Raw genomic sequence first — 13,108 nt, forward strand, 5'->3', positions numbered from 1 at the left:
GAAGCGTCTGGCTTCTTTGCTCTTTTCCTGATGCCTTGTAATTTAATATAAGGAATGGCAATGTTGACAATTCATTGGAATGGCGATGATAAAGCACCACTTTTTACTCCTCTTCCCACTTGTTTTTGTTTTTTTTTAAATCTGGTAAATGGCAAACTTTCAAAGCAAGAGGTTTATTGTTGGAGGCAACTGTTAGTGACAAAGCATTTAATAAGGACTTCTTATGTACTAGGGTAGGGATACTAAGGTACAAAAACAGTACCTACTCTGTGAATTCCTACTTATAGAATTAACTCTATACATACAATTTTCGGAGCAGAGAAGAATAAAGAAGGGAAAAGCACTGACAATTGGGTGGATGGGACAGGTTTCTTACAGACAATGGGATTTGAATTATCTTTTTTTTTTAATTTAATTTTATTTAATAATAACTTTGTATTGACAGAATCCATGCCAGGGTAATTTTTTACAACATTATCCCTTGCACTCGCTTATATTTCGTTTTTTTCCCCTCCTTCCCTCCACCCCCTCCCACCCCCCCAAGATGGCAAGCAGTCCTATATATGTTAAATATGTTGCAGTATATCCTAGATATAATACATATTTGCAGAACCAAACAGTTCTCCTGTTGCACAGGGAGAATTGGATTCAGAAGATAAAAATAACTCGGGAAGAAAATCAAAAATGCAAATAGTTCACATTCGTTTCCCAGTGTTCCTTCTTTGGGTGTAGCTGCTTCTGTCCATCATTTATCCATTGAAACTCAGTTAGGTCTCTTTGTCATAGAGGGATTTGAATTATCTTGAAAGATTCCATGGAAACTAAGAAGTAGAGATGAGGAGAGATGCCATTCTAGGCCTAGGGGATTGCCAGTGCCACGGTAGAGAGAGGTGGAGTGTCATCCTTGCGAAATTGCAAATAAACTAGTGTAGCTTGGTCATAAAGTATGAAAAACAGTAAAGTGTAAGCAGATTAGAAAGGTAGGCTGGAGCAAGGTTATGAAGACTTAAGTACAGAGGACTTTTAAAATTTATCTGGCGATAATAGGGAGCCACTGGAGTTTGAATAAAGGTGATGTGTTCAACCTAATATGTAGAATAATCACCTGGGAAAGAGTAGAGAATGGAGGGAAATGGGGAGAAAATTAAGGCAGGAAACCAATTAGAAAAGTAATTAAACTCTATATTAGGATTGTGGCTATGATCTTATAGAGGAGACATAGTCAAGAAATAGTAAGATAGAAGTGACAAAATTTGGAAATGGAGAATGAGTGAGAGTAAGGATTGGGGGGATGACACTGATGTGGTGAACCTGGATGACTGTTGTTACCAGCATAACACAGATGGGCTAGTGGTGGTTGACAATAAAGAGATGGGGTTGCTGATAATTCAGCAATCATTTATTAAGAGAAATCATACTGCTTATATATCTTTAAACCATATGTTATTATGAAAGGCATTGTTCAGTGGCCAACCTTAGTTTCTATTTTCTGTTTCTATCTCTGAAGCATGTTGTTAGTTTTTAGGGACTCAAGCTAATGTAAGGTTCACAATGCTTATTAATTGTGCCAGGACCTGATGTTTTCTCATGATTTCAAGCTTAAATGCACCCTTGATTAGTCTTTGGAGGAGGGGAACATCTCAGTTACCAAAGTTTGTAGCTTCTTGGGGGTACTCTACAGATAATTATTCCTACATTTTTTATTATTAGAGGGAAAATAGAGAATTCATGGGGAAAGATAATTTCAATTTTGAACATGCTGAGTTTGAGTATGGATGCACACACACACACACACATACATACATAGGGAAGAGAAGGCCCAAGACAGATCCTTGGGGAATACCCAGGATTACTGAGCATGACATGGATGAAGTGAAGAAGACAGAAATCATTGAGCATAGAACAAGGAGAGAGCAGTGTCATGAAAGAGGAGATGATCCAGGAGGATAAAGTATTGAATGTTGCAGAGATATTGAGAAGAATAAGGTGTGAGGGTCATTAGATTTGGCAATTAAAATGTTAAAATAACTTTGGATAGATGAGGTCAGAAACCACACTGCAGAGGGTTTAGACGAGAGTGAGAAGAAAAGAAGTGGAGGCACCAAGTATACAGCTTTCTTGTATACAAAGGAAAGAAGGAAAGACTGTGTGTGTTCTCAAGAAGCTTATATTCTGAAGTGGTAAATAAAGAACAGGCAGCACAGAAGAGCTCTGTTATGGAGAAGTCACACAGGGGCCTTGTTCCAGGCACGATAAAGTGAAGGCTTATTTGTCAGAGACCATGCACCCACGGGGACATTCCAGGGTTTTTGTGGGACATGAATGCAGTTGATGGATTGAGTGCATCCTTTTGCCTTTTTTGTCTTGCTTGGAAATGCTGGTGAACTTCAGTGATCTGAGAATGTAGCTATTATTTGCTTGTGGTTATGAAAAAGGAAGTAGTATGAGTGATTTATATATAGGTATTCTATCCCAGTATAAAGCAGTAAATGTTTTTATGTTTTTGAGTTAATTTTTAAAGTAGAAGTCATTGTGAAGAATGATAGTTAATTATATACATTAAGGATATTGAATCTTAAAGTCTTGGTAGAATTTAATAACTTCATTAATTGATATTGCCTAAATGCCATTTTTGATACTAGTTGGATATAATAATTTCTTCTAGTGATGTTACTGTTTGTTTTTATTTCTGTCTAATTTTTGTTTGTTTCTTTGCAGGGTTCTGAAAGAGCAGGAGCATTAGCTAAAATAAAATCCAAGGCCTATTCAATTGTCACTCAGGTAAATGTGTTTGTTTTCTATTTTTTTAAAAACAAGGTAACAAACATTTTTAGGAATATTTTGGTCTTTTTTTTTTTTTTTTTAAATTAAGGGGTGTTAAACATTTTAACTATAAATTTGAGTATTATCCTTTTTGATTTTTGAATAAGGGGTACATTGCTAGTCTTGTAAGTAATTTTGTTTATTTAATGATCTTTGAAATCTAGGGGTGTTTTTAAAATTCCATTTTCAATTATTGTAAGCAGTAGATTGGTATATCCATATGGCGAGAAATTTATGTGTGTGGATATAAATATAGTTATGTATATGAGGATTTTTCTTACATTCAACTTCAAAACAATTACCAGTTGATCTTAGTTTGATAGCTATTTCTCTATGGTAGTCAGTTATATAATACTAGTGGCAGGCCCTCTAATAGTCTGCTCTTTTATATGTTCAGTTAACTGTAGGTTAAAAAAAAGTGTTTCCTTCAGGTTGGTCATCAGCCTTTAGGTTGGTTTCTTGGTTAATATATCATTTAAAATCCTATACATGAACAATGGGTCATTTGTAGTAAGTACTGCAATAAACTTTATTTGATGAAAATTTCTCAGCTGCAGCTAATGTTCTAGAATTCTTTGATTATATTAATATTTTTATTATGGTATTTATTGACTCAGTTTTGAGAACCTCATGGAATTCATAGCAATGGAATTTGACCTTCAGAGCTTGAAATGAGACCTATTTGTTACTACACAGTTATTTTTAATTTTCATAACCCTGTGGCCAAAATCTTGCTAATGTCATTTTTATAATTATAGCATCATAGATTTAGATCTAGACTGGACCTTGAAATCATCTAGTCCAACTTTTTCACTTCAGAGATGATGAGAATGAGATCCAGAGGTTAAGGAATTTGCCTGAGATTGCATAGGAGTAAATAGCAGTAAACCTGAAATTTGATTTTCTTTCTGACCTCCAGGGGTCCTCAAACTACGGCTCACAGGCCAGATGCAGCAGCTGAGGACATTTATCCCCCTCATCCAGGGCTATGAAGTTTGTCTATTTAAAGGACCACAAAACAAAGTTTTTGTTTTTGCAATAGTCCAACCCTCCAACAGTCTGAGGGACAGTGAACTGGCCCCCTATTTAAAAAGTTTGAGGACCCCGCCGAGGACCTAGGCCGTAGTTTACCATGAGGTCTCCCAAGTACAAAAACTGATTAATTTTTAAAAAACATTTTATTAACCAGAACTACTCAGTAAATATGATCTTTTCTATTGTCTTGTGATAATTACTATCATTACATTTGGATAAAATACCTAAGGATTTAGTCACTTTAAAGTAATGAAATGTCTTCTGATTAATTAAGGAATAATTAAATTTTGTTTGAATATAATTTTAGTTATTTTATGTTTTATAGCATATTAAATTTTAAAAAATAATTTGTAATCCATAGAAGATAAAAACTCCATATTTAATGTGCTAGAGGGAAAAAAACGAGTTGAAACAACTTAGTTTAGATTCCCTTACTACCAACTCACTTAATTGTGTGACTTTAGACTAATTATCCTGGATGGTTCTGTTTCATCATATACTTATTAGGTGGGGTTGGACTAGATCTACAAAATCTCTTCTAGCTTTGAATCTGTGATTTTACATTAACTGCCATGTTTTCTTAATTATAACACTTGCTTTTCTAACCAGGCCAGATGGAGTTTATTAAGTATTCATGCTGCCAGTTAGGCATTGTTTGGGGTTTGAGCAACTAGAAGAAGTAGTCTTCCTTTTAAGAAACTGAGATTACACTTATAATGTGTGCTTTTGGTTTTACATTTATGACATTATTGATGTCTGTCATGTTGCATGTTTTAGTGCAAATTTAGAGCACTTTAAGAAATCAGAGAAAGGAAAGATTTCTCTGGAGTAATCAGGACAAGCTTTGTGGAGGAATTGGGTAGGTTTTGGTTTGGTGGTGGGGGAGGATATTCTAAATGACAGTTATTGTATGAGTAAAAAGCATAAAGGCCGAAATGAGCATAGCTTTTGTGGAGAGAGTAGGAAATTAGCCTGATTAGAGCAGAGGGGATAAGTGTGTTGTGTTGAGTTAAAAAAAAAAAAGTATAACTTACTTGAATCCAAGCTTCTTTGGATAAGTCTAATGTCATAGTGTGGTATATGCTAATTATGTATAGTATGCATACTAGGGATATTAATAAAATATTAAAAATATAATTTTATTGTAAAATTTTCCTGAAAAAATATCTTATGTTTTGATCATATCTTTTAACTTGTTCTTTGTGTTGAATTTTATGTTTCTATTCTGTATACCTATTAAAACCAGAATTCCATGTAACTTAGTAACTTTAATTCTTCAGGCATCCAAGTCAAGAAGACACCGTCAAGTTAAACTTGAACCACTTGAATCAGAATTAGTTAAAAAGCTAGGGAAGACACCTTGTAGTAAAAGAAATAAAGAAAAATTGGAATCAGAAGAGGAAACATCATCTCAAATTAAAGGTAACTTAGTAAGATCTTTATAGAAATGAGAGACAGTGATTTATATCTTTGTTGTGAACCAGACTCTCTTTCATTGTACTTCAGAATCTTGTATACTTTAGGATCAAATTAAATTAATTTTTAGAAGCATGGAATTTTAGAGTTGAATGACTTCTTGAAGGTGACTCAGTCTTTCAGATGAAGAAACAAGACCATTACTCACATATACATAGTTATGACTGACAGAGCTAGTACAAAAACTGTATACTCAATAATTTTAACTGTTAATCTCTTTGGCTGCTACCAATAATTACCAGAACATAACTATGACAAATTCACAGTGTGAGCTAGAACTCTTCTTACCTGCTTTTCTGTTCAGTATGATGCTTTTACTGCTTGGGTGTTGGGCTCCTGAGGAAAGATAGTTTTAAGCAAGCAAACTCTGAAAGAACAGGCCATGAAAACAAAATAAAAGTATTAAAAGTCATATATTCAAACTACATGCTTTCAGTTTCATTTGTTTTTATATGAGTGATAAGCATATGCTCAAGTATAATAATTATTATCATTATACATTTTCTCAATATATAATATAGTAGTCTTCTAGAAATATGTTTGTACTTACATTAGTTAGTCTTAGACTCTTTATGTTGGTTTTTTTTCAGATTTTTTGTCTTTTCCCAGTCATTTATTTTATAATATTAGTATTTCTGTCTTATAGTATTAGTGCTTTTGTCTGTGATGCCACTTAGATGGCAAGAGAGCTTGAAATCATCATCTCAGGATCAATTGAAGAAGAGAAGACATAGGACATAACAGTATCTTCTGATAGTTGAAGGATGGTCAGGTGGAAGAGGGATGAGTAAACTTGTTTTGCTTGACCTTAGAAATTAAAGATAGGAGTAATTGTGGAGATGGCAGAGAGGTACATTGCTAGCTCACTATAAAAGGAAATCTAACCTTAAAAATAGAGGTCACCCAAAGTGGAATTGTCTGATCCATGAGTTTTCCTTCACTGAAGGCCTTCAGGTGAAGGCCAGGATGATATGAATGCTTCTTCCTCAGTGCTTTTAATATATAATGATTCTGTAGACCTGATAATCAAGCCTTTTAGAATTATTTGTAAGATATTCTCAGGATGAGCCTGAATGATTTTTCTGTCAGCAGTTAGCCTTACTGCCTGAATTTTGTGACCTCTATTTTGGTCCTTCAGAGTACTTTCTACTTATGTCCTAACCCTTGATTGTGTTTGTTCTACCTGAAGTGTTGCTGTATTTTAGAGCCTCTTAAAATTTGTTCCTCTTCTTCCTGGTGAAATAATTGCATTTAATGTTAACAATTATAATTAACCCATAATTAAAAATTTATCCCTTAGTTTATAAGTGTTTATTTTATAGTTGTAAAAAAAGGGGTTCTGAAATGTCCCTTTGATAACCTAATTTAATCTTAAGTTTGGTAACAGTTGGTCACCTGGAGTTAGTAATCAAATTATGTAAAGCATCAATTTTTTTCCCTTTCTGGTAACCTTTTTATTTTTTTCTTAACATTTTTCATATGTATTAAATTATAATAATTTAGTTTGAAATTTTGAATAATTATTTATGAGAATAATTATTATTCCTGCATTATTTGTTATAAAACTTTGGTGGGAAATACAGCTTGGATTTATATTGTATAATTTGATAATGATGATTAAGAAGGGTTTATGTGTTAAATATGTAAAACTATAAGATCATCATGATTTAAGTATCTTTATATAATTAGGCTCTTTCATAGAATTTGAGAAACATTTAATTGTTGTTTCTTGATGATTGGCAGGCTTTCCCCCCCCTATTTCATTAATATTATGTTCAGCCTAATTATCTTTATCAAAACAATTCTTTCCTTGATGTAAGAATTAGAGAAAATAAGTTGAATTGGACCCAGAAGATTCCTGAAACATTGTGCAAAAAAGATACATACCTTATGTTGTATGTATACTTGAAAATACATGTATTTAGTTCAGAGAAGTTTCCATAGTTGTATTTTTATTCTAAAAATTTAGCTTTGATTTGTCGGCATAGTGCATTACATCACAGGATCATAGAGGTTCTTAGAGAACTGATAGGGTTCTTAGAGATCACTGAGCACAACTCCTTCATTTTAGAGTTGAGCAAACTGAGACCCAGAGATGTGGAATGACTTTCCCAGTGTCACAGACAGGTAGTTAAGTATAAGAGCTAGGATAAGAGTTCAGGTTCTCTGATTTTTTGATCCAGGACACTTTCCACTACGCATGTTTTTTTTTATTTTTGAAAAGTTGTTTTACTCCAACTAAAATAATCTTTCTCTAACATATATACTTGAGAATTGGTAGCAAAGTATCTGTGATTAGATTATGAATACTGTAGTTTATTTAAAAGGAAAAGGATAGTTGAATGATAGCTAGGGAAAGCAAGATAGGAATAGAGTAACAATCTATATTAATGTATATGGAGAAAATCTAAGAATCAAAAAAGAACATTTAGGTCAACATCATTAGAGACAGAAAAAAAATAATGGCATCAGAGTATATTACAAACTACTTTTATAGGTTGTTGTTTGTTCTTCATTCTTAAAGATAACTATGACGTCAAGGCCAGGACACGCAAGTGAATTGGATTTAAGAGAGGCTGTGCAAAATCACCAGCTTCACTTTTTGTTGCAGAACCTTCTGGGTACAGTGACCAGATATAATCAGTTGAGTAGAGATGGCCTTGAATACAGTGGGGGAGGCCTTGGCCTTTTTAAGCTAGAATGTGTTCAAGGTGGATAGACACACACATATATTTGTGTTAAGCTGCTCATAGCCTGATGAGTTATAAAGTGGTTCCTAATGTTTCTTTATCTCATTTATATTGTTTAAGTCTTTAACAGGTCTCAGTTTAACTGAGGCAACCACCCATTCAGTGATTAAGAGTAGGTAAGAAAGAAATGAGACAAAGAATGGCCTTTTTTATTTAGTGAAAGAAAAAATATAAAAATAAAAAAGGAATCGATTTGAGAGGGGAAGATCATCTGGCTAAAACAGCAACAATTTAAGGGGAGACATGATGAGATGGTTTGAAAATGAACTGAGGGTTTTACATAATTGGAAAATTAATGTGCTTCAGCATTAGGATATAACAGCCAAAAGCAGCTAATGTAATCTTATACTTAAGATAGGCACTGTATACAGAACTAGGGAGATTAGAATCTTTATTCTGCCTTGGACAGATCATCTGCGCATAGATACACACAGATATATAAATATTATTTTCCAAATGTTTTTTCTAGGTAACAAATAGAGTATAAAGAAGGAGGCTTCATGTCTGAGCATGCTAGTTATTACCAAAGAGGAAGAAGAAAATGAGATTTTTAGTGAATTGGGTAAAGTTGAAGTGTTTTAAAAATTCAGAAATTTCATTTTAGAGATTTCTTTGTCTCACTTCTATAAAGCATTTAGTACATTATACTATTAATTCATTTGACATATTATGCCTCTTAAAAGAATAAAAGATAATTCAGCAAATATGTCAACATCATAAAAGCAAGTCTTTTTTTTTTTTTTTTTAATAACTTTTTATTGACAGAACCCATGCCAGGGTAATTTTTTTACAACATTATCCCTTGCGCTCACTTCTGTTCCGATTTTTCCCCTCCCTCCCTCCATCCCTTCCCCAGATGGTAAGCAGTCCTTTACATGTAAATAGGTTACAGTTTATCTTAGATACAATCTATGTGTGCAGAACCGAACAGTTCTCTTGTTGCAAAGGGAGAATTGGATTCAGAAGGTATAAATAACCTGGGAAGAAAAACAAAAATGCAAGCAGTTTATATTCATTTCCCAGTGTTATTTCTTTGGGTGTAGCTGCTTCTGTCCATCCTTGATCAATTGAAACTGAATTAGTTTTCTTTATCGAAGAGATCCACTTCCATCAGAATACATCCTTAAATAGTATCGTTGTTGAGGTATATAATGATCTCCTGGTTCTGCTCATTTCACTTAAAAGCAAGTCTTTAATGTGATTTAATACAGTATTTATAGATGGGAATTTCCAAAAACATATTTTGTAAATATCAAATGCTATTTTGTTATTGAATTTTTAGGTATAAATGTTTTTCAAGTTCTTTGAAAAGGTAATGGACACATGAAATGTTCTTTTTTTTTTAAAACTAAATATTAGTGTGAAATTCAACTAAATGGGATTTGAGTTGATTTAAAAACTTTATTTCATTAAAATGTCATGAATAAAAGGGATGCAAAATAGAGTACTAGTTATTTTTAGAGCTAGACTAATTCTTTTTTTTTTTGGGTATTAGAATGTATGTTCAAGGGTGATAGACAGATGCATATATTTGTGTTAATATACTCATAGCCTGATGAGTTATAAAGTGATTCCTAATGCCTCTTAATCTTGTCATTTGTATTATTTAAATAGATGAAGTAAAAATTTCAACTAGTATGTTTTAAAGGAGATATTCATTATTTGAGAATTCTGAAATTTACCTATAAGAGAAAGAAAAGTGCTTTATTCAGATATTTTTGCAGTGTACTATGAAACAGGGAAAAGTTGAGACCATATAGATATGACCTAAAATAACAGCCCTTATGAATTTGTAGTGGAAGTGATGAATAGATTTAACAGATAGAATCTGATAGATGGAGTGCCTGCATGAATATGGACAGAGGTTAGAGAAAGGAGAAAAAGGAAATCACACAGCCTGCTGGTTTTTTTTTTTTTTTTTTATAAAGGAAACTATCATTTATTTATGAGAAGTATTGGAGGCATATTAACTAGTCTTTTTAAGCTTATTTAATAAACAAGCATCCAAAAAAGTTAGCAGGAGACTAAAACCTTAGTGAAATGAACTGGTAGTCTGGGTATGTGGACTAATCTGGAAAGTTTGGGGGCAATTTAATCATTTATTAACAAGATCAATAGATTATTAAAAAGAATGATCATTTGGCTATCTCTTTTAGACCAAAGACTTTATCAAGGAATTTTTTGGACTTATTGGGAGGGGGTGGAATGGGGGGGAAAGACAATGTAAAAATCAAGGGGGCAATCCCTTTTGATAACATTGACAAAGTCAAAGAGAATCCCTTTTGATAGATAGACCTTACAGATAAAAGATAAAGGAAAAAAGTAGATGTCTTCCTCTTGATAAATCTGATGAAGTTCTGTAGTTTTGGTCCATTTTTCTCCAGCTCAGGTTACTTGTAGAAGTTTCTCTTCTTTTTTTATCCATCTTATCACCTTTTTGAATCCAAGTTTTAGGTTGAGGAGAGTCAAAATTGTAGAGATCTCAGCAAAGGGCTTCTGTCTAGGTGAAGAAATCTTACCATATTATAGGAGAGAGCTGTTTTCAAACTTTGTCTCTGCTTCTTTTCTTCCAAATTGCCTTAGGTAAACGTCATACCTGAGATATTTTAAAAGGTTTGAGGGTTGGAGAGACATAGTATGTGGAGAATTTAATCTCTTTGTTTAATAATCCAGTCAAAGTAGTAGTAAAAGGAAGTTCATTTTGTCTCTCTTAGACCAAAGACTTGCTGTTCTGGCTTGAGAGATAGGCCAGAAGTCTGTGAAAAGGCAGTGATGAACCACCGTTGGTCAACTTGACTTTAGTTCAGAAAGGGAGTTCCAGTCTCTTCCAAGAGGAGATCTAGAGAGTAGGAGGGGCTGGGCAAGGTGTAGAATGACCTTGACATCCAGTTTTACACACAAATAAAAATAGTCATCCCAGGTCTTAGTGGGAATACCCAAGAGATCAGCAGTGCAGTGGAAGACACATTGGAATGTAAGGATGGAAAAAAGGTTCCTGTTGCACAGGATAGAACTCTTCAGACACCATGGAATCCCTTCCACAAGGCTTGTTCTCAGGGTCCTCCAGGCTGCTTGATGACAAATACCAGCACTGGTTGTTCCTGCAACTGATAGCACTGTTGTTCATCTTCCAAATGCTATTGTTGAGTATTTTCACCACATGTCATTGTCTTTGGTATTGTCACACTCCGTACCTAGGAATTTGCAATCCTCTTCCAACTCATTGTTCTCTCTGCATCCCTTTCTTCTCCTGGGACACCAATGAAGTCAATATCTGGGGATTCAAAGGATATCAGCTCTCCTTCAGATGGGGCTTTACTAATGGCAAGTAGGAAAAGGAGAACGTCTCCTTCTTTGATGCGGGGGCAGTGTAGGGACCAGACAGAGAAGTCTCTGTCAGTGCTGATTTGGGAATTCTGGCTTTTAGAAGAGGCGATGGACATGACAAATTGTGCCAGGGTTACTGAAGGAGGTTTTCTTAAATGAGCAATGTAGAATGTGAAAGACAGAATCTTTTCAAGAAAGTTATAGATATTAAAGGAACATTTTATTCAAAAATGGGCACAATAAAAGCCAAAAATGGTAGGAATCTAACAGAAGTAGAAGAGAATCTTAAAATCACCAGTGTGATTATTTGTCTAGAGCCATTCATTCTATAGAATAAAATCAAGGACATTCCAGCTGAGCTATTTAAATCCTAAAAGATGAGGCTGTTAAAAAGTTGCACTCAATATTCTAGTAAATTTGGAAAACTAAACAGTGGCCACTGGATTGGAAAAAAATCAGTTTATATCCCAATTCTAAAGAAGGGCAGTGCCAAGAAATGTTTTAAGTTGCCAAACAAGTTGTACTCATTTCATGTGCTAGGAAGGTTATACTCAAGATTCTGTAAGCTAGACTTCAGCAATATTTTAACCGAGAATTATCAGAAAAGCAGGCTAATTTTTGAAGAGGCAGAGGAACTAGAGATCAAATTGCCAACATTTGCTGAATTATAGAGAAAAGGAATTCTAAAAAACATCTACTTCATGCTACATTGACAACACTAAAGACTTTGACTCTGTGGATCACAATAAAATGTGGCAAGTCTTCAGAGAGATGGAAGTACCGAATAAATCATCTTGTTTCTTGAATATGTATGTGGAACTGAGTGTGAAACAATTGATTAAGATTGGAAAAGAAGTACAATGTGGCTGTATATTATCATCTTATTTAATTTATATTCAGAGTATATCATATGAAATGCTAGATAGGATGAATCAAAAGTTGAAATTAAAGTTGCTGGGAGTAATATTAATAATTTCATATATGCATCTGAAATCACACTCTATTGCAGAAAGCTAAGAGGAATTAAGCCTCTTGATGAGGGTGAAAGAAAAGAATATAAAAACTGACTTGAAGCTTAATATTTAAAAAATTATTAAGATCTGGGCAACTGGGCTCAACACTAATAGCAAATAGAGGGAGAAGCAATGTCAAATTTTATTTCCTTGGATTCAGAGATCAATGCAGACAGCATTAAATTAAAGACAAATTAGAAGACCTTCCATAGGAGGAAAATTGTGTAAAATCTTGATGGCATACTAAAAAGCATATATACCGTCCCCCGCCCCCTCTTAAATATACTCAAAACTTTGGTTTTTCTAATAGAAATGTATGACTGTAAAAGTTGGACTATCAGGAAGCTGAGTGCTACAGATTTGACACTTGGAATTATAGTGCTGAAAAAGACTTTTGACAATCTCTAGGATAGCAAGGAGATAAATCAGTCAATACTTAAAAGAAATTAATTTAGACTATTCACTGGTAAGTCAGATACTGAAGCTGAAGCTTAAATATATGTTGGCCACATAATGGGAAGATTGAACTCATTAGAAAAGACCCAAATGTAAGAAAATATTGAAGGTATGGCAGATGATGAGATGGATAGATAAACATCATGGGAATAATGAATGGGAACTTCAACAGACTTTGAGAGATAGTAGAGAATAGAATAACCTGATGCGCTAGTTCCATGGGATGAT

At 33.8% G+C, this 13,108-nt stretch overlaps 1 protein-coding gene across 1 annotated transcript in view; it reads left to right on the plus strand.

Annotated features, from left to right (window-relative positions):
- The window catches only part of SNAPC1 (small nuclear RNA activating complex polypeptide 1), a 36,514-nt gene that overhangs the window by 13,514 nt on the left and 9,892 nt on the right, over positions 1 to 13,108 (plus strand). Inside the window, exons 7-8 of the mRNA XM_051977785.1 lie at positions 2,719 to 2,781; positions 5,139 to 5,280. Of these exons, the coding sequence (XP_051833745.1) occupies positions 2,719 to 2,781; positions 5,139 to 5,280 (205 nt within the window). The remainder of the gene's footprint in view (positions 1 to 2,718; positions 2,782 to 5,138; positions 5,281 to 13,108) is intronic.

This window comes from Antechinus flavipes, chromosome 2 (assembly GCF_016432865.1).
Source record: "Antechinus flavipes isolate AdamAnt ecotype Samford, QLD, Australia chromosome 2, AdamAnt_v2, whole genome shotgun sequence".
NCBI classification, from domain to species: Eukaryota; Metazoa; Chordata; class Mammalia; order Dasyuromorphia; family Dasyuridae; genus Antechinus; species Antechinus flavipes.